This window comes from Myxine glutinosa, chromosome 7 (genome assembly GCF_964187855.1).
Source record: "Myxine glutinosa chromosome 7, kmMyxGlut1.1, whole genome shotgun sequence".
NCBI lineage: Eukaryota > Metazoa > Chordata > Myxini > Myxiniformes > Myxinidae > Myxine > Myxine glutinosa.
In genome coordinates this window covers 171,864,421-171,892,273 of record NC_136267.1, presented here as the reverse complement: position 1 = coordinate 171,892,273, position 27,853 = coordinate 171,864,421, and the positions used below count along the sequence as shown (strand labels likewise).

General features: G+C 44.1%; 1 protein-coding gene across 1 annotated transcript in view; it reads right to left on the bottom strand.

The window, feature by feature from the left end:
* The window catches only part of LOC137431839 (uncharacterized), a 327,221-nt gene that overhangs the window by 150,610 nt on the left and 148,758 nt on the right, over positions 1 to 27,853 (bottom strand). The window contains exons 11-13 of the mRNA XM_078782560.1: positions 17,706 to 17,776; positions 8,825 to 8,894; positions 2,818 to 2,985 (exon numbers count right to left, since the gene is read on the bottom strand). Of these exons, the coding sequence (XP_078638686.1) occupies positions 2,818 to 2,985; positions 8,825 to 8,894; positions 17,706 to 17,776 (309 nt within the window). The remainder of the gene's footprint in view (positions 1 to 2,817; positions 2,986 to 8,824; positions 8,895 to 17,705; positions 17,777 to 27,853) is intronic.

Sequence of the window (27,853 nt, the reverse complement as noted above, 5' to 3'; positions counted from 1 at the left end):
GTCTAGTTTCTGCTCATGGTTCATGCCGCGGCTGCTAATCCGCTCGGCAATTACCATCTTGTCCGAAACACAGCTCCGATTTATATATATATATTGTCCTTTTAAGCTGGCCGTCCCGAGTCCGAGCCCAAATACCTAATTACCAACACCGACCGCGAGCAGAGAAATAACTCCCGCTCGAACCACGGATAAGATGGAAATTGCCGAGCGGTTAGCAATCCGCGGCCCGAGCCATTAACAAAGACTAACCCGATTATAGCGGTCACGAAATCGTGCCACAGGTACTCAATCGAGAAAAGACTAAAGCGATCGGATAAGAGGAAACCAGAAGGTAGGAAGAACAAATTTTGGTTTATTCCAAATATACAAGAAATGAATATGAATGAATGATCGTTTTAAGGCCATTTTCCCCGCTAGAGCAGGCGTTAGCCATGCGGGCCCCATGACCATCATGCTTCCCTGTTTGAGGCAATGTTTTTATGGCCGGATGCCCTTCCTGACACCAACCCTTGGTCACGCTCTTACGATGCGCAGGGATACAGTGTACCTATTCTAAACCGGGGTACACACCGGGATCATTCATCCCAGCAAGCTGGTACTCAATTTGCCGACCTCGGAAGGATGACAGGCTGAGTCAACCCCCCTGGCGTTAACTTAGCGATCGACCGGGATTCGAACCCAGGATCCTAGGATCCCAAGCTGGCACCCTAACCGCTAAGCCAACACCAGGCTCAAATATACAAATATACAAGAAAAGAGGAAACAAAAGGATGTAGAAGAAAGGAAGAGGAAGAAGCAGCAGGACACAGGGCAGGCTTAACTATACAGTCTGAACTTAACGACCCCAGACGAACATACATATTCACATGGGATTGTAGTGGGTAGGGTGGAAGGTCCAGGCAGATGTCCAGGCTCCTCGTCCGGTCCCGACTCGTGCCGTGGTGGTGATGGAAAAAGGCAGGAGGCTGGCAGCGTGCCGCGTGTCGTTGACCGCGAGCGGACCTTCTATATATCGGGGGGACTGGGATGCTGCGTACGTAATAAACGGATATTGTGCCAAATGCTCTCTCTCTCTCGATCAATGTTCGTATCAAAAACGCAGTTCGTGGCGCATTCCGTATCAAAAGGCTTTTCCACGATCAGACGTTTCCGTGCAGTCCGTGCAAAAAAGAGTCCCCCAGCGCAGTCCATTACAATCGAGCTCCCTCACGCAGTCCATTACAACCGAGCTCCCTCACGCAGTCCGTTACAATCGAGCTCCCTCACACAGTCCGTTACAATCGAGCTCCCTCACACAGTCCGTTACAATCGATCTCCCTCACGCAGTCCGTTACAATCGAGCTCCCTCACGCAGTCCGTTACAATCGAGCTCCCTCACGCAGTCCGTGAAAGGGCTTGGCGCTCGCGCTTTCAGATCAATCCGCGCGCTTGGAAACCACGCCCGCCAGCGAGCCCACCTCAGCCCTGGTTGGCTGGTAAGGGCTTACCGACTCCGCCTTTGATGGCTGGTTGACAGGGCCACACCTTGTCCTTGGCCTTGGCGCTCCGCCCCCTTCTTCCTCGAGCTTGACCGCGTGGTTAATGGCGGCGCATGAGCAAACGCCAACCAAGGCGCGTAACAGAATTGGGAGAGAGAGGTTGGCAAAATGGCCGGAATGGATTGGGGCCTATTCTTATTTAATTGATGCAATGCAGATTCAACTATTGGGAACACGGCCTTATCTAAAACACATAATAATGAAATAACTGGGATATCTAAGGTGACCTACGTGTTGCTGTGGCCTAACTATGGGTGCTACCTTTGACCTTTTAACGATGAGAATTATTTACAAGTATTTACACAAGTGAGGGTTCTAAAACCGCAACAATATATATATATATATATATATATATATATATATATATATATATATATATATATATATATATATATATATATATATATATATATATATGTATATATATATATATATATATGTATGTATATATATATATATATATGTATATATATATATATATATATATATATATATATATATATAGTTGCGGTTTTAGAACCCTACATACATACATACATATATATCTTGTGCGAAATAAGTTTTTTGGAAAAAGTTCGAAAAGTGCAATTGCAAATCCAAACTGAAACGTGAAGTTAATGTTATTAACGTTTCATCTCAGGAGCAAAATCTGTTTGCAAATACTCTGCTCTGTGTGCAATGAATGTTTGTGCTTAGTTTCTTCATTACGTGAAATGTCTATTATTGCCAGGCATTGCAAAAAAGGTTTACAGAAAGGCCAGCCTTTCAATCTAATGAGTGTTTTTGTGTTTCAGATTGCATGAACATGGGTGCCAAAGCTCAGCTGATGCCAGAAAGAAAAGACAGACAATTGTAACTTTGAGAAAAGAAGGCCATGAAACAGTTGCAATGCTGGAGCTGTTTGGCTAGGCTCTAATTTCCGGTGCTGTAAGATGTCTGTTGCGTAGACTGGTGACTCAGATTACTTGTCCTGTAATTCTGTTGTGATTCTTGGTTGACCAGAACGTTTTCCATCCGCATTTTTACCAGTTTCGTTATGTCGTTTAATGGCACAAGTAACTGCATTTACTGACACTTGTAATTTTTTTGCAATTTGTCTCAAGGATTGGCCTTCTGTTCTCAAAGTTACAATTGCCTGTCTTTCTTCAAAAAAACAACAACACAAAACAGTTCCTCAAAATGAAGTTTCCAAGAGTTTTCTGTAAAAATTCACATGACCCAAAATGAACACCCATTTGAAACACAAATAAGGTTTAAAAAACAAGTTTCAGGAGCTTACCAATGTTGGACATTGTAAAATAAAAAGATTGTTCAGCTTGATTTGCAGAAAATCTTCGTGTCTTCAAAACATCTTTAACCGTGGATAAAACCTCTGCCTGTGCAGCTTCACGAAGAGGATCAACTGACTGCAAACCAATATTGGTCACATCGCCTTGACATGAGTCATCTGTGGAATAAAATGCAATTTATAAAATCAAAATATTCAAAGGAAAAAAAAAAAAAAAATTCTTACAAAATGCAAAGTTTTGCAAAGTAGGTCAATTTTACAAAATGCAAAGTAGGTCGATAATTCCATTAGGTCGGGGATAGTGGTTAAGAGCATCTTTGTGGAGTTACTTGCACAAACTACACAAATTAAAAATACAAAAAATTGACTATTTCAGGCGATCTTGACATTTTGACCTCAAAAGCAAGAGGGTTCAGTTCAATTTGACCAAATATGCAAACCCTGTTCAAATTTCAAGTCAATCGGATGAAAATTGCCAATTTTATGCAACCTTGATCTTTTGATCATAGAAATAAAAATAAATAAATAAAACAATCGGTTTCTAGCTTCTGATTGTTGAACAAATTCAGTGCCCCAATATACACATTCTTTAAATTTCAGGTCAATTGGATGAAAATTGACGATTTTATGCAACTTTTGACCTTTTAATCCAAAAAACAAAAGAAAAACAAATCAGCTTCTAGCTTTTGATTGGTCAACCAATTAATTGACACAAAATGCAAAATGTTAAAATTTAAGGTCAAATTGATGAAAATTGATAATTTTGTGTGATGTTGATCTTTTGACCAAATTATTAATTTGTCTTTTCCATACTCTCATGATGAAATAATGTTGAAAATTTAAAGCCAAAACCTGAAAGGTAAAAAAGCAAAACCAAAAAAAACCACACAAACGATGGCGGTGCAACAAGGACGCCTCGCTTATCACTCTCCGTCTTTCTCGACAATTCCGTCGCCTGAATCCACTGGTGATTATTCACGTGCCTCCAATCCAAAGAGGAAAGACATCAATATATCGGAAGGTAGCAATGGCAGTGAAGGGGACGAGAATGCAATTGAGAGGCTGAAAAGCACGAGGCGGTGTGACATGGACAGAAGGCCCGCGCAGAACCACCGACATGGGACCAGCACGGTGAGCTCACGAAACATGGTATGGTCAAATAGGCGTCGCTGTACGGAGACTAAGGTCAGAGAAATGTGCATGCCTCGTAATAGCCACAGCCCCGAGCGAAGTGGCGAGGCTACGGTCTCTGATGAAACATCGAGCGTCCCTGTGGTAGCACTCGGAGCAGTAAGAAAGCAAGCACGAGTGGGACCATCGTGGTGGAGACACCACATGATGTGAACGACCGAAGGAGCTACCGCCTCGGCCTTGAGTGGGTCTACGGAGACTGTGAGGAATGGCAGCGTCCTAACTGTTGAGTCGGAGAGAAATTGCCGCATGGAACCAAAGGTCAGAGAAACGTGCATGGCTCGTAACAGCAGGCTGTGCAGCCTCGAGTGAAGTGGTGAGGCTAACATATCGGTCGGAACACTAAATGGTCTATGTAGTGGCACCTGGAATAGGAGGCAAGCGAGCGAGAGTAGGAACATCATGGCGGACATACCGCATGGTGCGAACAACCGAGGGAGCTACCGTGAGGCCTCAAGTGGTGCAACGGAAGCCCCATTCGTGACGCTTGATGGGGCGGGTGTGTTGGAGAGCATTAAAAACACAGCTCCGAACAAAGGGTCACAAAAGTCCCCAACAGAGAAATTTATGTGATGTCTGTGTGGACACACCAGGCAGCCGGGGTGCATTCTGCTAAGATAGACGGCTATACCTTCTCCAAAAAGTGACACAGAGTCCTGCATCAAAGCGCAAAGCTAAGACGATGCTGCCTATCTCAAAAGAAAGATCCAAACAGGACAGCAATGAAAAAAAAAAAAAAAAAAAGCTGGAATGTTGCGGGGAGGAGGGTTGTCCTTCCATGCAGAAGGTGCTCTGCATCTGAAGGAAAGCGGATGGGCGGTGAAGAACGATTCATGGCAACAACACAAACAGATACAAATGATAATGGGCAGGATGAAGAAGTACGGAGGGACAGAGGAAGGAGGCAGAGGAGGGGAAGGATTAAGAGGAACAATGTGATCTGGAAGAGCAGCTGGGGCTCATTAAAGAGAGGTGTAAATGACACCAACTGAAGAAAGACCACGACTAATTTGACAACATAAAAATAAACGCACAAAAGAAATAATCAGCAGAACAAAGAAATCTTAAAAACAACAAGCGTTACGCCTAGGTCCCCCGTCGGTGAAGTGATGTGAGTTGACAAAGTGGAAGACGCAGAAAACATGCTATGATATGATATTTCGCTCACAAGGTTCAGACATACATGGAGGTGGCCATCTTGGATTTTGACGTGGCGACCCAATTTTCAATAGCCTTCTTCCTTGCGCCTAGATACACCCAAACACCAGATTAGAAGATGGTACTTTGCTTATTTTTCAAGATATTTCACTCACAAAGTTCAGACATATATATGGTGGCGGCCATCTTGGATTTTGACGTGGCGACTCAATTTACAATAGCGTTCTTCCTTATGCCGAGATACACCCACACACCAAATTAGAAGTTGGTACTTCGCTTATTTTTCAAGATATTCATCTCACAAGGTTCAGACATATATATGGTGGCGGCCATGTTGGATTTTGACGTGGCGACCCAATTTTAAACAGCGTTCTTCCTTGTGCCTAGATACAGCCACACACCAGATTAGAGGTTGGTACTTCGCTTATTTTTCAAGATATTTCGCTCACAAGGTTCAGACATATATATGGTGGTGGCCATCTTGGATTTTGACGTGGCGACCCAATTTTCAATAGCGTTCTTCCTTATGCCGAGATATACCCACACACCAAATTAGAAGTTGGAACTTCGCTTATTTTTCAAGATATTCATCTCAAGGTTCAGACATACATGGCGGCGGCCATCTTGGATTTTGACGTGGCGACCCAATTTTAAACAGCGTTCTGCCTTGTGCCTAGATACACCCACACACCAGATTAGAAGTTGGTACTTCGCTTATTTTTCGAAATAGTTCGCTCACAAGGTTCAGACATATATATGGTGGCGGCCATCTTGTATTTTGACGTGGCGACCCAATTTTCAATAGCGTTCTTCCTTATGCCGAGATACACCCACACACCAAATTAGAAGTTGGTACTTCACTTATTTTTCAAGATATTCATCCCACAAGGTTCAGACATACATGGCGGTGGCCATCTTGGATTTTGACGTGGGTTGCACCCACACACCAAATTCGAATGCGGTCCTTCGCTTACGCACGCAAACACGCACGCACGCACGGACGGACGGGAAAACCATAGTCCCCCTTTCGCTATGCTGTGCGACGGGGGACAAAAACAAAATCAGTCCCACTGAAAGAATTAAACAGTAAATTTTGCAGCAGCACTATTCATTCTGGAAAAAGTAACAACAAAACATCATAAGAACTGAACAGGTTCCACAGATAAAAACCAAGCACCACTATGGCAGCAACACCTAGAGAGACAGAGGGAGATGCTCAGAAAGGAGACAGGACAAATACAGCAATTCCAAAGAGGAAATGGAAGCCCAAAACTAAAGAGGAGAATCCAGAAAATAAAATACAAACATAAAATTGAAGACAAAAGCTGAGAGGTAATGGTTGCTGAACAAACTGAATCGAAATGACAGCAAGGAAAAGAAAAAAAAACAAGACTGAAAGTCGAACAGCAGTGTAGCCGGGCGTGTAAAATATTATAAAACACAAACACACATGATTAGCTTTTTTAACAGTCGCTAATGCTGTTTATAACATTAAACAAAGAAATTTGGAGGAATCCAGACATCCGTGAGGTAGGTTTTACTTAAAGAATTGAGGGAAAATCTACTGTAATCTAGATTATACCCCACAGGGTTGGGTACGTACCGTTTTGTTGTAAGAGACGTAATGCCGATGCTTTCGATATTTGATGGTCATTTTAACAATTGGTTTGTTTGTGTTTCACACTGAATGAAAAACGTAAAGGTAGCGCATGGCGATTGTGATGTATGACAGGTTCGACGATATTTTCGACATGAACGGCATATAAATCAAGATGGCCGTGTGAGGAGAGTAAGCCACTATACCGCCGTAATGACATCAGACGTAATGACATCAACCTGTCATGTGACCAGATCCTCAGCTCTGATTGGTATACATTTGAGGGGACATACTACTGTGTTCAAAAAGTATCCGACCTTTATTTTTCGTGCGTAAAAAAGAAGAAGCTACGGAGGTGTTCATTGGTGCACGTATGTAGACGATCCTAATGCACACGCGTGAATTTTTTCACACCTGCAGAAGCTGTCATTCGACGGCAGACCGCCGATGAGTGAGGAAATGTTAGTGAGCACCGTCGGATTTTCGTTTTTGACAAAATGACGGAAAAACCTGAACAACGCTACTGCATCAAATTTTGTGTTTCATCAAACTTGCATCAAAACTGCAACTTGGTTTCTGGGTCGTACCCATAAACCCAGGACTCATCGCCAGTGATCACTGTGTTGAGGAAGCTGGGATCGCTGTTCACAGTCTCCAGCATGTCCTGTGCGATCTCCAAACAGAGTTGCTTCAGCTCAATCGTTAGCAGCTTTGGTACGAACTTCGCTGAGATTCTCCTGAAGCCCAAATCCTCCTTCATAATGGAATGAACGGTGTTGAATCTTGCGGATCGTTTCCACTTGGGAATCGCCAAGCTTTACACAAAATTTGATGCAGTAGCGTTGTTCAAGTTTTTCCGTCATTTTGTCAAAAACGAAAATCCGACGGCGCTCACTTACATTTCCTCACTCATCGGCGGTCTGCCGTCGAATGACAGCTTCTGCAGGTGTGAAAAAATTCACGCGTGTGCATTAGGATCGCCTACATACGTGCACCAATCAACGCCTCCCTAGCTTCTTTTTTTTTTATGCACGAAAAATAAAGGTCGGATACTTTTTGAACACACTACGTACATACATATATACATAGGGACAAACACTGATCTAGACGGCTTTGCCCTGTGGGCTGCGCCGTAAAAAAAAAAACTATGACGAGGATAACTTCTGGTTGAAACAATTTGTTGTTCTCCACATTCACTTCGCTGGAGCATTCAATGAACTGGTCCACTTGGGTCAGGAAATGGATGAATGGTTCACAGAAGACAACACCTTCATCAAAAACATCCCAAAATCTGAAGAGACCCAACTACCCCACAAATTCCGACCAATAACCTGTCTACCAACAACATACAAACTTTTAACAGGAATCATCACAGAAACAATGTACTACCCACAGATCTTTGCTACCCACCACCTAACCCAACAAGGACAGAGAGACAGAACAGAAGGGATGCAAGAGAGGATGTTACGGACAATAGACCACCTACTACTAAACAAGAGCATACTCAAAAATTGCAATACGACAAGAACCTTTTATAAACAGGAATCAAATGTTGTTGTTGGTGTTGGGCTAGCGGCTAGGGTGCCGGCTTAGGATCCAAGGATCCTGGGTTCGAATCCCGGTCGATCGCTGAATTAACGCCAGGGGGGTTGACTCAGCCTGTCATCCTTCCGAGGTCGGCTAATTGAGTACCAGTTCACTGGTAATTCCCTGTTTGTCGTTAAAGGCGGCAAAAAGGGTTGGCGTCAGGAAGGGCATCCGGCCGTAAAACATTGCTTCAAATAGGGGACCGAAAAACAACAACCACGGTTCCCGAAAAAGGCCAACCCCCGCTTTGCGGGGAAAAATGGCCTCTAAAGGTGGTTATATATTTTAATCAAATGTGTGTGCGCGCACGCGCACACACACACACACACACACACACACACACACACACACACACACACACACACACACACCAATAACACAAAAGTAATACAGCACCATGAAACACACCACTGTTAGGGTTAAAGAGAGAAAAACCGGAACATCAACCCCCTCTCACAATCTCACCTTCTGAAAGCTTAGGAAGCACAAGGTTGTCACTTATCTTCTGCTCCCAAGAGTTTGTCTTTTCCAGGCTCTGCAGTTTAAGAACAAATGCAAATGTTGCCCAAATTTCATTATTTATACTACAAGCAAATTTATACTACAAAAAGAAAAACTACAAGCAAAATAAATATTTCCTGGAGATATCCAAAACAGTAGGAATAAACACATAATCATAATCACATATCATGCTTTTTACAGAACATTTGTTCTGCCAAAGTAGTTTATTGGCTGTAGTTCGAATCCTGTTAGAGGTCACTCTGGGTTATCCAGATTGAGTCCTGTCTTTTAACACAATTGGTTTGTTGACGTGTGGGCCAATCTGCTGCTAACAGTCCAATGGAAGCCAAGTTGAAATGTAATTCCAACGTAGGACATCCAGCGTTGTTCAACCAAATAATGTGCCATATTTGGGCTTCACCAACTCTTCCACAGGCCACCAATGGGAACATGAAACAATATCCTTACATTCACACAATCTTGATCAGGTGAAAGTATGTTTTCAAGTTGATACCACTGCTGTGCTGTATGTACAAAATAGTCTTGGTCTAGTGATGAATGGAATATGCAGCCTGTGCGTGGAGGTTTCTTCCATATGGATTTGAAAGAAAATTTGAATTTGATTCAATACAAGTATTATGCAGGATGACACAAAATTCACTGTGTGCATCTGCAAATTCCATGTAAACCATGAAAAGTAGCACCATTGTTTATACGTAGAAATGGCCTACAGGATGCTTGACATGATATTACGTCAGCAACATGTCAGCCCTTTGCATGGTTGTAAGCCAGTTGTTTTTGAGAAGCAAGTAGATTCGGTTCTAAGATGGTTTTGCCACTTGAGGTTCAAGTTATTTTGGTGGAACATGGTGGAACAATATACTGAGAGGGTAAGATGGGAGTTTGCAGACGAGTTTCCTGACAGTGATGTTCCACATCCCAACACTATACAGGAGTTAATTTTCAAATTTTGCAAGACTGGTTCAGTTGTGGATGGCTTAAGCCTGACAGGCATTCAGTGTCATCAGATGAAAAAGTTACCGATATTTCAGTTTGCATGTTAAGCCCAAGGAAATCAGTTCATAACTTGTCACATAAGGCAGGTGTCTCTCAAAGCAGTACACACAGAGCACTGAAGAAACGTCTGAACCTCCATCCACACAAAGTAACAGCTTTGCAAGAACTGTAGGATGCAAAGACATTTTGAAGCTCGTCTGCACACACGTGGATACCATTTTCAACATTTATTGTAAAGGTAGATGTAAAGTATGTTTAAATGTCTCAACTCTGTGTTTGCCTCAAAATCCTCGACTCTGATTCTGCAACTGGACCAGACGACATCAGCCCACGGGTCCTAAAATCCTGCTCTTCCGCTCTTTCACTCCCTCTCTCTGTTCTCTTCACCCTCTCTTTTGCTCCAGGTCACCTGCCATCAGCTTGGAAATCAGCCAACATTACCACTTTACACAAAAAAGGTGCAAAAACAGATCCTTGCAACTACAGACCAATCAGCCTGCTCCCAATTATCAGCAAAGTCATGGATTCCATCATTGCTTCGGATATCAAATCCTCTTCTCCAATGGCTTGATCTCTTTTTTTTCTTCTTTTTTTGTATACAAGATCGAGGCTCGTTTAAAGAGCTAACATTAAACACAAAAAGACAAACAGACACATAAAACATATAACAAGGGGAGCGGTAGACAAGATGGGGAGAGAGGGGGAAGCACACAAACACAACATTTGAGAGCAGGGACATCGGGAGATCTGTGGGAGGGAGAGGGCTTGGGGGGAGGTGTGAGAAGTATAAAACACATGGAAACTGCAAGGACTTCCAGAAAAACAAAAACAGCAACAACAGGCATTTTAAGGCCATTTTGCCTGCGAGAGCAGGGGTTAGCCTTGCGGTCCCCATGACAATCTTCTCCATTTTGCCCTATTTTCTGCATCTCCCCTTGTTAACCCCCTTGCCCGCATTTCTTCTTCCACCACCTTTAGCCAAGTCTTTCCTGGTCTTCCCCGTCCTCTACTTCCTTCTACAGACTTGGCATTTAATATGGAATATTTTTCTGTGGGGGTGAACTTACTTTTCAAGATGTCTTAGAACCAAAAGTTCATTGGAATTATGTTGAAATTATTCTAGATTTTGTTAATGTGACCTTTAAAAGAAACAAAAACCACATTTGACATTTCGAAACAAATAAATTGATCCTTGAAAGTGATGTAAACTGATCTCAAACTCAATTCATGGACAGTACTGTGTTAAACTTCTGTACGTTTTCCAGAAGTATCTCTTTATTTTGCACATTAGCCAATTTTTTTTTAAACAAAAACAAAAGTTAAATTACGACTGGGATTACAGACAGTAAAATTACAGTTCAGTACTTCGTGTAACCCCCACGAGCATTCAGGAGAGCACGTACACGTTGAGGCATGCTGTTCACGAGATTTGCCAAGGTTTGGACAGGAATCGCTTGCCATGCATTGACAATAGCCTGCTGCAATTCACGCACAGAGGTCGGCTGCTGGTCAAAGTTGTCGATTTGACGCGTTAATTCTGCCCACAAGTTCTCTATCGGATTCATATCCGGGGACATGGCAGGCCACTCCATATGCTCTACACCACGGTCAGCAAGAAAGTGTTGGATCATGCGAGCACGATGAGGCCGTGCATTGTCATCTTGGAAGATAAAGTTTCCTCGAAAGGCTGCACGAGCAAATGGAAGCAATGTTTCTTCCAGAATGGCCCTGTACTTGAACTGGTTCAGGTTTCCATTCAGAACAACCAGGTCAGTTTTGCCCCCTACATGAAAAGCAGCCCAAACGGTCACCCCACCACCTCCAGCTTGGACTCTTGGCACGATACAATCTTTGTTGTAGGCTTCATGCACTTAACTGCGCACTCGGATGTGGCCATATTGACGATAGACCAGAAATCTAGACTCATCACTGAAGATCATGTGATTCCAGTGTCCTGGCTGCCATTGATGGTGCTCTCTGGCCCACTGCAATCGGCGCTGGCGGTGTTGTCTGGTCAGGCGTGGCTTTCTCAGGGGACGCCTGGCACGATAGCCTGCTTGAACCAGTCGTTGGTTGACTAGCCTTCTGGATACAGGCACATTTGTCAGTTGCTGCCGCTCAGCCCTAAGCCGATTAGCTGACTTGGTACGGCCATTGCGGACTAACCGGTGCAGCTGGCGATCATCTCTCCTTGCGGTTCTGCGGGGACGTCCTGGCCTCGGTATTGGAGTAGGGACACCCCTCTGAGCATTTCGTTTCAGGATCTTTGACACCTGACCTTGAGTGATGCCATACTGCCGAGCAATAGCACGCTGTTTCATGCCGTAATTTCGTAAAGCCACCACTCCATGACAAACAGCATTGTCGAGTTGACGGACCATCTCCAGAGGAAGCAGCAATAACTTTTGGAGACGTGCAGCAGTTGTTTTCCACTAATACAGAACGCAACAACCCTTGTATACCCGACTGTGAAGCCAATCATCAAATGCACCTGTCCGTACATTTTGCCACGCCACCTGTGATATAATCCTGTTGTTGACTTCTTGCTGCGACAGATTAATCAGTGACATGGTTCTTTCAACAAATAAATCACCAAAGTGTAAAAGAAACTCACCAGATTGATATACTGAGTTAAGAAAGTAAACCCAAGTCAAGAAAAAATATATATTCCATATTAAATGCCAAGTCTGTAAATTCATTTCCATCACTCTTCTCAACCAGTCACTTTCACCCTTCCTCAACACATGACCAAACCATCTCAACCTGTTTCTCTTCACAGCATCCATCACAGGCTCTATTCCCATCATCTTTCGCAATTCATAATTTGTCTTCCTATCTCTCAACGATACTGCACACATCCACCGAACCATTCGCATATCCACCCTTTCCAGCCTCCGTTGCTGCTCTATGTTCATTACCCATGTCTCGCTCCCATAAATCATAACAGTTCTCACACATGCATCATTCATACACCTTTCCTTTCAGCTTCAACGACACCCCCCTCCTCGTCAGCAAGCCACTCGGTTCCCAAAACTTCTTCAATGCACATCTCACTCGAGCAACCGTTGCAGAGTCTGATCCACCTTCTCCATTCAGCACGTCTCCGAGGTAGCAAAATGTTTTCACACCTTCCAGCTTCACGCCATCTCCAAGATCCAACTCAACATTTCTTCCATCTGCAGCTCCCTCTGTGCACACCTTACACTTGAATGTAGCTGCCACACTGGTTAACAACCCTCTCAAACCACTACATTTTTGATGAACCCACTGAGCGCACATTGTACATTGAATGTAGTTCGATATTCACCTTCAGACCATTTGCCTCCATACTAACTTGTTCATCTTCTCCTTCAGTCCATCCATACTTTCTGCAATCAACACCAGATCATCTGCATACAACAACTCCCACGGCAAACCCTCCTTTACGTTCCGAGCCAGCACCTCCATCACAGCTAAAAATAGGAGTGGACTTAGTACCGACCCCTGATGCACTCCCACCTTCACATCAAATTCACCACTGTTCCCGTCCTTCATCCTTACAGCTGCGTGCTCTTTCGTACATTGCCATCAATACTCTGATCAACCATTCCTCCACTCCTAACCTCCTCAATGCCCATGTCACTACATTGCGTGGAACCCTTTCGAATGCTTTCTCCAGATCAACAAACCCAAGAAACAGCTTCTTCCTCTTCTCCATGTACTTCTCCTGCAACTGCCTCACAATAAAAAGCACGTCTGTCATTCCTCTTCCTGGCATAAATCCAAACTGCATTTCGTCGATCTTCACTTTCTTCCTTATCCTCCTCTCCAACACCCTTTCCAATACCTTCATTCCATGCTCCAATAACTTTATGGCTCGATACAAGCCACAGTCCAGAGGGTCACCTTTCCCCTTGCATAGAGGGATGAGGGTACTCAGTTCCCAATCTACTGGAATGCGGCCTTCTTTCACCAGCAGATTACAGATCTCTGTCATTCTCTTCACACCCCAACTTCCTACTGCCTTCAACATATCTCCCACAACACCCATCGGCCCTCCTGCTTTTCTACTCTCCATTGCATTTATCGCTTCCTCAACTTTCTTCTCAGTTATCTTCTCTGCCGGTCCTAAAACTGGGTTACTCTCTACGTTGCCATCCCATTCATTCTCTGCATTCAACAGCATTTCCATATACAGTATGTCTTCCATCTTCCTTTAATTCCATCTGGGTCCACAACGATTTGTCCCATTTCATCCTTCAAGCAACTCACCCCGATCACATCATACCTCTCTTTCGCTATCTGCTTTGCAATCCTGAATGCCGCTCAATGCCCCTCTTCCGAATCCAAGCGTTCTCCGAACATTTCCCTGCATGCCTCCTGCGCCTTTGCTACCTCTTTCTATGCAGCCTTCTTGGCTGCCTCATAACGTTCATGCTCTGCCTTTTCGGTCCCCGTTCCCTTCGCCTTCTGCCACTCCTTGAACTTCTTCCTCTTCTCGTCAATCCTCTTTCCAAATTCATCATCCCACCTTGAACTTCTTCCTCATCTCGTCAATCCTCTTTCCAACTTCATCATCCTACCACCATGTTTCCGAGTGCGTCGGTGGTCCTTTTGTCCATCCACATACCTCACCAACGGCTCCCAACAGACTATCTTTCATTGACATCCAACCACTTTCAAGCTCAACCACACCATCCTCTGCCATACTCACCCACTCTTTTAATTCCTCCCTCACTGTCACCTCTTTCAACCTCCACACCTTCACTTCATTCTCGGTTGGTACTTCAACCGCCGAGCTCTCCTCGCACCTTTCACCCTTATGTCGCAGACAACCAAGTGGTGCTGTGAAAAACAGCCTCCTCCGCCGGGATCACCTTTGTGTCCTGGAGGTGCCCCCTATCTCGCCTACGCACCATCAGGTAGTCAACGGTTGTCGTTGACCCACCTGACGTGTATTCAAGGACTTCCTGGAAAGAAGTCGGTATTTCACAAAAGTGGATCTGGGGTGAATTAGCAGGGGTAGAAAAGATCAAGGTTTTGGATGGGATCATCAAGGCTCTGATCATCAATTTGGTTTCAGACCAAGTCACACTTCTCTGGACATGCTGCTTCTGCTGTCTCAACAATGGATGGAAGTCCTCAATGCCAAACAGGAAATTAGAGCTGTCTCCCTTGACATATCACGTGCCTTTGATACAGTCTGGCTTCCCGCTATGCTCACCAAACTCTCCTCCTATGCTATCCATGGAAATCTCCAAGCAGGGATGGCGGACTTCCTCTGAAGTCGTAGTCAACATGTGGCCCTGAATGGGTTTCTCTCATCTCCTCTTCCTGTTCAGGCTGGAGTTCCCCAAGGCAGTGTTCTGGGCTCTGTGCTTTTTCTGGTCTTCATCAATGATCTCTCCGACTCTCTTGAAAATCCTCTCAATCTCTTTGCTGATGACTCTACTCTCTGCCGCTCCATTCCTCATCCCTCAGATCGGCAGTCTGCAGCCTCCTCACTCTCTGCAGACCTGGACAAAATCACAGACTGGCCAAACAAGTGGAACATGTCTTTCAATCCTGACAAATCTCAAACGCTTACTATGTCTCTCCGAAAAAACCGACAGGACAACCCTTCCATCTACTTTCTCTGCAATTCTCTCCAAGAAGTTCTGTCACTCAAGCTTTGGGTCTCACGATCTGCCATGATCTTTTCTGGGAAAACCACATTTCCAATCTGGCCTTCAAAGCCAGTCGCCGACTGGGTATCCTCCGTCGTGCGAAGTCCTTCCTTGGCACACCTGAGCTCCTCGCCACATACAAGGCTTTCATCCGCAGCTCAATGGAATACTGTTCTCGCCTCTGGGCTGGTGCTCCTGCCTCACACCTAGCTTAGCTTCACGCTGTTGAAACCAAAGCTTTCAGAATCATTGGAATCTCCCACGATGAAGCTAACTCTGAGGGCCTTTCACTCACTCACCGCAGGCAGATTGGTGGTCTTTCTGTCTTCCACCGACTCCTATCTGGCCTTGCTCCCCCAGCTCTATCTGTGCTCTGTCCCTCAAATATTCCTTCAGGTCGCACAAGATCTGCCAGTAACCCTCTTCTGGTGAAATTGCCAAAATAAAGACTCTCTGCTCACCTTCATTCCCCTTTACTCCCACCTCTGGAACAAACTCCCTCACTCTCTTCAATCCCATTCCTCCCTCCAGGTCTTTAAAACAGCTGTTCACCAGCATCTCCTGTCTTCCCCCATCCAAAACGTTGATCTCTTCTACCCCGGTTAATTCACCCCAGATCGACTTGTTTTTTTGGAAATCCCAACTTCTTTCTTTCCGGGAAGTTCTAGCAGTGTCCATGTGTTTTATACCTTTCCCTCCCCCCCCCCCCACCAGTCTCCCTCTCTCGGATCATCCGTTGTCCCTGTTCTCTGCTGTTGTACTTGTGTGCTTCTCTCTCTCTCCCCATCTTATCTCCCGCTCCCTTTATTGTATGTTTTGTGTGTCCGTTTGTCTTTTTTTGTGATTGACGATAGGTCTTTTACGAGCCTCGATCTTGTATACAAAAAAACAAACAAAAAAAAAAAGGATAATTTATTTCTTAATAATCCTTCATAATGTTTTTGTTCGTATTCTCGTGCACTGTGATTTTTTGAATGCTGTGCATATTTTGTGCACCTTTGTGTGTTGGCACTCCCAGTTGGCCATTTGGGTTATTCTTGCAGGAGGTGATGTAACAGGATGTGACTGACCTCAGAGGAAGTGATGTCTCTGAGCCGGTCCTTAACTCAAATCTTGTCAACCACCCAACTTATCCACGAGGTTTCATCCAAATCCGGCACAACGTTTTGAAATATCATGCTTTATATTGTTTTTGGCCAGGTCCCTCAATTGTGAAGAATCACTTTTAAAAATTAGAAAATTCTCGGATCTGGATGCAGATTTTCACCAAAATTGAATCAATTCATCGTTGTCACACACCAAACATGCTCACCAAATTTCATCCAAATCCATTCATAAAAGTTTTTGAGATATCCTAGTCACAGGCAAACAGAGAGACAAACAAGAAATCAATCAGAGCGACACTTGGCAAAATACATTCGCCAAGTAACAAAATATATTTCTGTTAATTTATGTTGTATTTCATAGGCCCTGGTGTTGGGCTAGCGGCTAGGGTGCCAGCTTAGGATCCTGGGTTCAAATCCCGGTCGATCGCTGAATTAACGCCAGGGAGGTTGACTCAGCCTGTCATCCTTCCGAGGTCGGCTAATTGAGTACCAGTTCACTGGTAATTCCCTGTTTGTCGTAAAAAGGCGACAAAAAGGGTTGGCGGCAGGAAGGGCATCCGGCCGTAAAACATTGCTTCAAAAAGGGGACCAAAAAACAACAACAACCACGGTCCCCGAAAAAGGCCAACCCCCGCTTGCGGGGAAAAATGGCCTCTAAAGATGTTTTTTTTTTTTTTTTTAATGTTGTATTTCATGTCGTACTGCAGAACCTCAGCAAATGCGGGGGGATACGTTTCTGAAAAATGCAAATGTCGAATCCACAAATGTCGTGGCAATGTTTCAATGGGAAAAAGAGGCATAGATTCCCGGCGGTTCTTGATTCATAAGAAAAATTAAAAATAAATTTAAGAACATGAATGCATTAGTTTCATTAAAATGCTTACAGACAAAAATATTGCAAACCATTCCACAAGGTAAGCTCACTATTTTGCCACTCGTGTCATGTTACTTTATCGAACACGAGCCATAAGTTTTGCATTGATCTTGCGTGGTCTCCAAAGCGCGTCTAAGAAAGGTATGCCACCTTTTTTTAATGATCAATAAATACGATACATTCCATTTCCTTCAGACTCTTACCTTTTCTTTTGCCTGAGATTTTCCACAGGGGTTGTTTAAATTCTCCAATTGCTCTTGTCTTTTGTCAATATCTGGGGTTTTCGAAAAAGCAGAACAGAATAATAAAGGATGGCCACAGTTTACAATGATCAGATATTCACAATATTTTGAAGTCGCTAACAAAAAGAGTTATTGATGAAATCAGACTCGGAAATTTTGCTTTTCAACTGGGAAAATAAACACTGTACGTAGTGTGTTCAAAAAGTATCCGACCTTTATTTTTCGTGCATAAAAAAAAAAGGCTAGGGAGGCGTTGATTGGTGCACGTATGTAGGCGATCCTAATGCGCACGCGTGAATTTTTTCCCACCTGCAGAAGCTGTCATTCGACGGCAGACCGCCGATGAGTGAGGACATGTAGGTGAGCGCCGTCGGATTTTCGTTTTTGACAAAATGACGGAAAAACTTGAACAACGCTACTGCATCAAATTTTGTGTTTTTTGGCCTCGGGGATGTTGGATGCTTCCATTGTGATGACTGCAACTTGGTTTCTGGGTCGTACCCATAAACCCAGGACTCATCGCCAGTGATCACTGTGTTGAGGAAGCTGGGATCGCTGTTCACAGTCTCCAGCATGTCCTGTGCGATCTCCAAACGGAGTTGCTTCTGCTCCATCGTTTGCAACTTTGGTACGAACTTCGCTGAGATTCTCCTGAAGCCCAAATCCTCCTTCATAATGGAATGAATGGTGTTGAATCTTGCGGATCGTTTCCACTTGGGAATCGCCAAGCTTTACACAAAATTTGATGCAGTAGCGTTGTTCAAGTTTTTCCGTCATTTTGTCAAAAACGAAAATCCGACGGCGCTCACTTACATGTCCTCACTCATCGGCGGTCTGCCGTCGAATGACAGCTTCTGCAGGTGGGAAAAAATTCACGCGTGTGCATTAGGATCGCCTACATACGTGCACCAATCAACGCCTCCGTAGCTTCTCTTTTTTTACGCACAAAAAATAAAGGTCGGATACTTTTTGAACACAGTAGTATATCTGTACCAGACTATCAGCTTTTATGTTCTTGCAGCATTATCAGTGCAATATTTTAGTGCAAGCCTTTCTTTGTAAACGCCCACAACCTCCAATGACCCGCCCACCAGACTCGCAAACACTTGAGACCTTCTGAACAACCAGTCATTTTCTCTCCAATCCAATCCCTCCATTACCTTCCAATCTCCCATTAGGAATGTGAAAGTGCATGTGCATTGTGCAGTCGTTGTAATACCTGTAACTTCATCAACCCGAAGACATCAATGCCAGGACCAGATTACACCATCAATATTACCGATCATGATCATTTTACCTGCACAACCTCCAATGTGATTCAGCGCATTTTGTGTTCACTTTGCAATGAACCTTATATCAGTGAAATTGGACGAGGGCTTGGAGACTACTTTTGTAACATGTCAATGTCAGAATTAACAATAATGACTTGTGTGAACCAGTCTCTCATCGTTTTAACCTGGCAGGCCAAACTATCCATCGATACCTGTCAGTTTGTGGTTTAGCACTGTTCCACGTTAGCAATGACTCCCAAAAACTCAAAGAACAGCATTTCATCGATAAACTTGGAACATCAGTACATCACTCATGACGTTCATACCTCTGCTCAATTGGTATTCCTCACCTGAAGCACGTCAGTGGTGAGGTCACAGGTGATGGTAATCACTATATAAACCTCTACTCCATTCCCATTTCTCTGTCTTGCACCGACAAGAGGGTAAAGCCCAAAACGTAAGCAGTTTGTGATCCTTTACAGCAGATAACTTGAACCATTATATTATCTTGTGCTGCCAATGTAGACCGTTAGTTCTCTGCTGGAATTAGTCAAGCCCATACAGTCACTCTGTATAGAATCTTCACAACTACTCCAAAGTGATAAAGCTGAAATAATGCAGATAAAATATGAACAAGTTAGATTTACAGGGAAAATCAGATGATTCTCAGGTGCACGAGTATTCAAACCCCTTGCCGAATTATCCTTAAATCACTTCAGGAGCAAATTATTTGTTTGAAAGGTTGCAAAATAAGTGTAATAGGTTACACCTGTACGTAATCAGTAAGGTGGTCCACAGATATATGTAATATTTAATACTATTAACAATCCATGCTCCACAAGGCTGCCCTTGTTCCTATGTTTATGAAGATCATATGAACCAAATACGAGGTCAATTGGAATTTATTTAGAGGTTGCTCAAAAAATAACATTTTTAATTTGTCCTGTTTTTTTCAGATGGCAGAAACTCGCAGCTCTTCCACAGTTTGGTTGCTGGGCAACTCTGAAAGGGAAATAATATGTGGGGGACTACCAACCAAAGGATACACATTGCAGAAAATGGTGTACCATCACATGGAAGAACACCATACAGTTTGTGAAAGTGCCAAACTTAGTGTACAAGCTGTGTGTGCATACTGGGAGAAAGCACGAATTCCAGTGCAGAGAGTAGATTCCTGTGAGTGCCAAATTTTGAAATTGTATGATGCCTACAAACTGGTAAAGAAAAATAGAACCAAGACATTCAAAAACTTAAGAGTGAAGGAGCAGATGTTCAAAGATGATCTTCAATCCCTCTTCGATATCTCACCAAATGATGCGCTTGAGAAAATGACGAATGAAGAAGACAAAGCAATCCTTATCATGCAGCGTGAGGATCCCTCAAGTTCACGTATGGGCTCTGTGGACAACACTCTGGCAGTGAAGGAGAACAGAAAGTGTATCAGGCTTGAGAATGAAGATAAAAGAAAGAAGAAACGTGCTGCTGAGACTCTAACAGCAATGCAATCTGTTCCATCAACATCGGCTGTGGTGATGAGCATGATGAGTCTGAGATTGAAAGCTCCGATTCAGGGGACAATGAATTCAAACTCCAAAGTCCATCTTCTGCCAAAGAGGCAAAAAAGGCTCCCATCAAGGTGATCACTCCAGCAATAGTGGCAACTCTGGACAGAGTAAATCTCTCAGATCGGCATGCTATGTTTGTGGCCAGTGCTTTTGCACAATCTCTTGGTCATACCATTGAAGACATTTCTCTGTCACGCAGTGGAATTCGTCGTGCTCGAATTCGTGGAAGGGAAATAATGGGCACTGAAGAAAAGGCAAATTTCTCATGTAATAGCCCACTCCTACTACACTGGGATGGGAAACTGCTCCCTGATTATACTGGCAATCACAAATAATCTGTTGATCGGATAGCGATACTTGTAACTGGTATGAATACCGAGAAGTTGCTTGGAGTCCCAAAAATTCCCCAAGGCACTGGTGTAGCACAAGCAAATGCATGCATACAACTTCTTGAGGAGTGGAATGTCAAACAGTTGGTGAAAGGCATATTGTTTGACACCACTGCATCCAACACAGGGCTGAGAAATGGAGCAGGTACCCTCATTGAAGCAGCTTTGGATGCTAAGCTTGTCTGGCTTGCATGTCATCATCATGTGTTTGAAGTAATGCTCTCTGATGTTACAACTAAAGTCATAGGACCCACTAGCGGACCTGAGATCAGACTGTTCAAGAGGTTTCAGAAACAGTGGCCTTTAATTGACAATAAGAGGTTCCAAGTAGAAGATAAAATATTTTCCGATAACCTTGTTGAACGTCAGAATATCATACATTTTTATGCTAAAAATTCTGTATCTTATTATTCATTAAAATTTGTCAACATTTTGAGCAACCTCTAAATATTGTCCAATCAAGCTCAAATTTTCACCACAAACTACTTTCTTCAATAGGAATAGGGGCAGGCTTGTGGAGAAATGAAAATCCAATCTTCAAATTTTTGGACCACCCTAATAATCAGTGGTTTAACATAAAAATTCAGTTCTCACACTTAGGCCGAGAAAAATCTATTTCCGGGTTCTGGTCAGCGCGCGCATCGATTTTGACCCTGCGCGTCAGCAATTTTTTTTTCAAATTTGGTATCGACATTCGCGCACGGTTCTCCCCTACAAAACTGCGTTTAGTTTGTCCAAATCCAACCAGCCGTTCCAAAGATATGAGTAGTTTTGTGTGCCGTGACATCATGAATCTAATAGGGAAGTTGCATGTGACGTTATCGTCTTAGTCACGTGACCGCTTGGGTGGTACAACATTGCTTCTGCCACCATACGTAATGGCGGCAATTTGAAACTTGTCTCACATATAAATTGCCCCCGACACGATGGTAAAGAGTTGTTGTGCTGTCGGATGTACATCCCGCTTTCATAAGGGATCGGGCTTGTCATTCTACCGTTTTCCGGACGACACAACGCTAAAACGGATTCATAGCTGCCTCGCGACTGCAGCTCTCAGGTGAGAATATGGCTCATGAGGTTGTTACCTTCGCTCGCGAAGCAAAAAGCAGGATTCGGCATTTGGTTACGTAGATGTGGAGTGCGTATGGCGTACGTGTGGCGTACTTGTGTACGTGTGTGTGGTGTACGTGTGGAGTGTGTGTGGTGTACGTGTGGTGTACATGTGGAGTGTGTGTGGTGTACGTGTGGCGTGTGTGTGGTGTACGTGTGGAGTGTGTGGTGTACGTATGCAGTGTGTGTGGCGTACATGTGGTGTATGTGTGGAGTGTGTGTGGCGTACGTGTGGTGGAGTGTGTGTGGCGTACGTGTGGAGTGTGTGTGGCGTACGTATGGAGTGTGTGTGGCATACGTGTGAAGTGTGTGTGGCGTACTTGTGGGTCCACAGGCAGATGACACAGCCACAGTTTCTCGCAATACCGCGAAAACGCCTCAACGGGCAAGCTACGGGCGTAAACTGACAGGTCCGTCTGATCAAACGACAGCTTTCCCGCCATGTTGTTTATGCCACCCAATATGGCGGCCGGAACCGGTTGCCATGGACGACGCTCACGTGATGCAAGGCCTCTATCGGCTGGATATTGTCATTTATTGAAACGAAGACGTTCTTTGTTGGGTTCGTGTGAAGCAACCAGAAGGCCTAGAGAGCTGCGGGTGGTCTCGTTAGTTAGGCCTGGATCCTATTTCGTTTGTCATGAAGTTGTAACTGTCTGTGATAATCTGGTGTCCTGGGAGAAGAGATTGTGGGAGACCATCGGCCTGTTAGACCACTTACGCATGCGCAGTGTTGACGCGATGGACGCATTGGAATTTTTAACGGTACGGTGAGGCGATCTCGAGATCGAAATGGCAGTCTATAATATGAAGAAGAACTTAATGATTTTCAGAATAAATACATTTTAAAATAACTTAAGCTTGTGTTCATTATTTACAAAAAAAAGGCCTACAAGTCCCATTGGCTGTCTTTAATTTCTCTCTGGACGGCACCACAGCAGATGAGGAGGGACGGCACCACAGCAGATGAGGAGGACCGCCAGGCATGAGGACACAAAAAACACCTCTATATGTGCAATCCATGCTTTTCAAAAAAGAAAAAAGAAAAAAAACCGCATCAATTCTGGAACTTTGGTCTGACCAGAGACCAGCAATATATTTTTTTGGCCTTATCTGGAGAGTTTTAAGGTGAAACTCAGTTGGTCAACCAACAGGGCAAACATGAATACCAAGAGGCTTTCCAAAGAAGTCAGACATAAGGTGGTGGAGAAGCACCATTCAAGAGAGGGATGTAAGTGTATTTCAAAGTCACTCATTTTTCCTTTGAGTAGTAAACCCTTCATTAAGAAGTGAAAGATGCATAATACCACCCAGACTCAAACCATATCAGGTCGCCCATCCCAACTCAGCAGCTGGGCAAGCAGGAAACTGGTTCGGGATGTCACTGGAAATCCAAAAATAACTTTGAAATTTTACCAAGAAAATAACCAAAAATAATGTCCAAGATAGGGTAATTGTTCACCAATCAACAATATCCTGTGCCCTTCACAAAGCTGGCCTTTATGGACAGGTGGCAATAAAGAAACCATTACTGAAAAAGACCCTTGCATAGTTTCACATAGTTGTGCTTCAATAGTTTATATATAAACCACCTTTAGAGGCCATTTTTCCCCGCAAAGCGGGGGTTGGCCTTTTTCGGGAACCGTGGTTGTTGTTGTTTTTCGGTCCCATTTTTGAAGCAATGTTTTACGGCCGGATGCCCTTCCTGACGCCAACCCTTTTTGCTGCCTTTAACGACAAACAGGGAATTACCAGTGAACTGGTACTCAATTAGCCGACCTCGGAAGGGTGACAGGCTGAGTCAACCCCCCTGGCGTTAATTCAGCAATCGACCGGGATTCGAACCCAGGATCCATTGGATCCTAAGCCGGCACCCTAGCCGCTAGCCCATCACCAGGGTCTCAATAGTTTCTTCTTCCATATTTCTTCCATATTGTGCTTCAATAGTTTCTTCTTCCATATTTCCATACATGATGTGCTTCGATAGTTTCACAATTTTGCTATCTTAAAACATTACACTAAGTAACTCTCGGTTATTCTATGTGGTTGGAAGGTACCAACAATTATTGCAAGAAAGTAGGAGCATGTCTCCTCACTGGAAGCCCACAAAGTAAATACAGGTAGTGGAAAAACCAAAAAGACAACAGCAATAGAATGTCACTTAATAGGGTGTTGGGCCACAACGTGCATCCAGGACGGCATGGATATAATGCGGCATGGAGTCAACAAGAATCTAGAAGTGTTCTGCAGGAATGTGGAATCATTCTTCCACAAGAAAGTCCTCCAATTCATGTCGGTTTGATGGAGGTGGAAACCGCTGTCTTTGGCACATCTCTCGAAAGTTCCACAAATATTCTGTCCATGGGATTAAGATCCGGTGATTGGGAGGGCCATAGAAGATGGGCAACTTTGTCCTCATGCTTCTCAAACCACATAGTGACAACATGAGCCATGTGGACTGGAGCATTGTCATCCTGAAACACACCCCTCCCTGCAGGGAAGAACTATAGGCTCAGGGCTATAGAGCAGCCTGGCCGATCACCACACGTGTACACGTCCATTAATCGAGAACATGGCGAAGGATGACCCATCAGACCAGATCACATTCTTTCACTGCTCAGCAGTTTATTTTCTATGCTCCTTGCACCAATGGACCCGCAAATAGGTGTTGACAGGTGTTATGAGCAGTTTGCACAGAGCAACAGGCTATGGTATCCTGCCCTGTGAAGTTCTTTTGGTCATTTTTTGAATCCCTTTTGATCATTTTCAATGATTCAGGATGCTCATGACCCACATTTAACTCCTTATACAATTTGTCTGCAATTGCTCTCCAGTTTTGTCTTGCAGTCCTGACTAATGCCCATGCATTACGCTTGTCGAGGATGCGCTTCCGCCCACTGTTGCCTTTCGAAGATGGCGTCTTTCCTGTTTTTTTCTAGGCTGGCATCTCCTTTGAGAAAAATGCTCGTGACATGTTAACTATTTCCGCAGGCTTCATCACTGAAGCCCATAGCAAAAAGGCACCAACAAGTCACTGAGATCTCCTCTTGCAGCCATGCTGGCTTTTAACAACAGGCTCAAACCACAGCCTGCTTATATATACACGACGAGAAGACAGCCAGGACGAGATTTGCCTGCGGAAAATCTCTTTCCATGAGATCATATTCATATTCCATGCGCCGGCTACATACAGTGCCTATAGACCCGTGGTTCTTAACCTGGGTTCGACCGAACCCCAGGGGTTCAGTGAGGCAGTCTCAGAGGTTCGGCGGAGGTCCTCCGAAACGCGTTGCAATTTTTATTTTATTTTAAAGTTTTGTATCAATTTTGAATCTATGTGTAATTACGCTTATTATTAATATTATTATTATTTTGCAATGTATGTTACGAACGAATGGAAATGTTATTTGTAATTGTATTCCCATCCCATTCATGGTTTCTCTGGTCTGTGTTTAAGATAAGTTGTTTCACACTGACTGTAGTAAGTTGAATCAATGAGCAACTTGCTAATTATTCTGTTAATGGTGCATACTTGCTTACTTACTTACTGGATTTTGGACTTTGCAGGTGTTCGGAAATTCCAGTGAATAACCTCGATTAGCTTGTCGTGTGCCGTGCGTCATTGGTAGCGCCTTACTTTGGAGTTACTGATTAATTGAAAAGTAAGTTAGAAATGTTTGTGGATATGCATGGCGGGTTCAGAGTTATATTAAAGTCAAAAGTGAATGGTGATTATAAAATATGATTGAATTACTCAGAAAATTAGGTGGAGGTGATATAACTCCTTTGGTCGCAATTCAAAACTAACAATTCGCAGTTTTATATGTAATATTATAATGGGATTTGAGGTGACATAGAGTTGAGTAGATAATAAATCCCATCATCGTAACTATAAGTTGTTTTCTTCGTTAAAATTTCTCAGTTTTCAGAGGGGTACTGATTATATTTAAGCATGTTCCTTTTTTAATTTTTGTCATATAATTATTTGCCCGAACTCAATTAAGATCAGTTTGTTACTTTTTTTTCTTTTTTTTTGCAGTATGTCGAGCAAAAAAAGGAAGTGGTTGGAGGATTACGTGCGGTACGGGTTCACGTGTTTGACGGAACGGGACGGAAGTCAGCGTCCTCAATGCATGCTTTGCAATGTCAAGTTGAGCAACTCCAGCCTAGCACCAGCAAAACTACGGGAACACTTCAAAAAAACTGCATGGCGAGGGGCAGTACAAAGACGCAACGCTGGATGAATTAAAATTGAAGAGGGTCCGATTCGACTCAAGTGCTACCTTGCCCACTCTCGGCTGTGTTCCAATTGAGAAACCGATCCTCACCACGTCGTATGAAGTTGCGTACCTGATCGCAAAGCAGGGCAAACCGCACACCGTTGGCGAGACACTCATCAAACCGGCCGCGTTGAAGATGGCCAACATCATGCTGAAAACAAGTTGTCTCTCGTTCCACTCTCAAATGACACCATCAGATGCAGAATCGACGACGACATCCTCGCCCAGGTAGTTGCAGATTTAGTCGCGAGCCCGACAAAATTCAGCCTTCAACTCGACGAGACCACCGACGTTTCGAATTTGAGCCAGCTCATCTTATTTGTGCGTTATGTCAAAGGAGACGAGATCAAGGAAGCCTTTCTGTTCTGCAAGCCTCTCACAACGACGAAGGCAGCTGACGTGAAGAAGCTTGTGGACGACTTCTTCAGAAGCAATGGCCTCTCGTGGAACATGGTGTCTGCAGTTTGCTCGGACAGAGCTCCAGCCATGCTGGGATGCAACTCCGGTTTTGGAGCGCTGGTGAAGGCCGATGCACCACACATCATCGTCATGCACTGCGTCCTGCACAGACACGCGCTGGCATCAAAAACCCTGCCTCCAAAACTGGCCAATGTTCTGAAAATCGTTGTTGAAACTGTGAATTACGTGCGAAGCCATGCTCTGAATCATCGCATCTTCAAAGAGCTGTGCAATGAAATCGGCTCTGAATTTGAAGTCTTTCTCTACGGTTATCACAAGGGAAGGTAGCGAGCCGTGTTTTTGCCTTGCGTGTAGAATTAGCCCTGTTTTTGCGAGAACACCAGCATTGAAGTGCAACGCACTTCCAAGAGTCAGAGTTCATCCTCGCCTTGGCGCACTTGGCTGACATCTTCGACGCACTCAATCATCTCAATTGCCAGAAGCAGGGCGGTGGAGTGAATGTCATCGAATCTGAAGAAAAGCTGAGCGCTTTCCGAAAGAAGTTACCGTTGTGAAGGCGGCAAACAGAGAACGACAACTTCGCAAACTTTTCGCTACTGGACGAGTGCGTGAGCGGGATCGAAGATGAGTCTGAAGTTGGAGGCACTGCTGTACCGGGGGAGCTGAAGCAAGCAATTGCCACGCACTTGGATGAGCTGGGAAAGTCATTTGACGGCTACTTTCCCGACCAAGAGCAATACCCAGCATGGGTGCGGCAGCCGTTTACTTTTGACGTTGCAACGGCAGATGTCAACGACTAATACCTCGACGACCTCATCGAACTTCAGCAGAGCCAGACTCAACAACAACTCTTCGGCACAACAACGCTCTCAACGTTTTGGTGCCGCCAAATGGAAGGGTATCCTCACATCGCTAAAATTGCCCTTGAGATCCTCACGCTGTTCGTTACAACGTATCTCTGCGAGCATGCGTTTTCGAAACTGGTGTACATTAAAACAAAGAAAAGGAGCAGGCTTGCATGCGAAAATGATTTGAGGGTGGCCCTTGCCAAAACAAAACCACGCATTTCCCAGA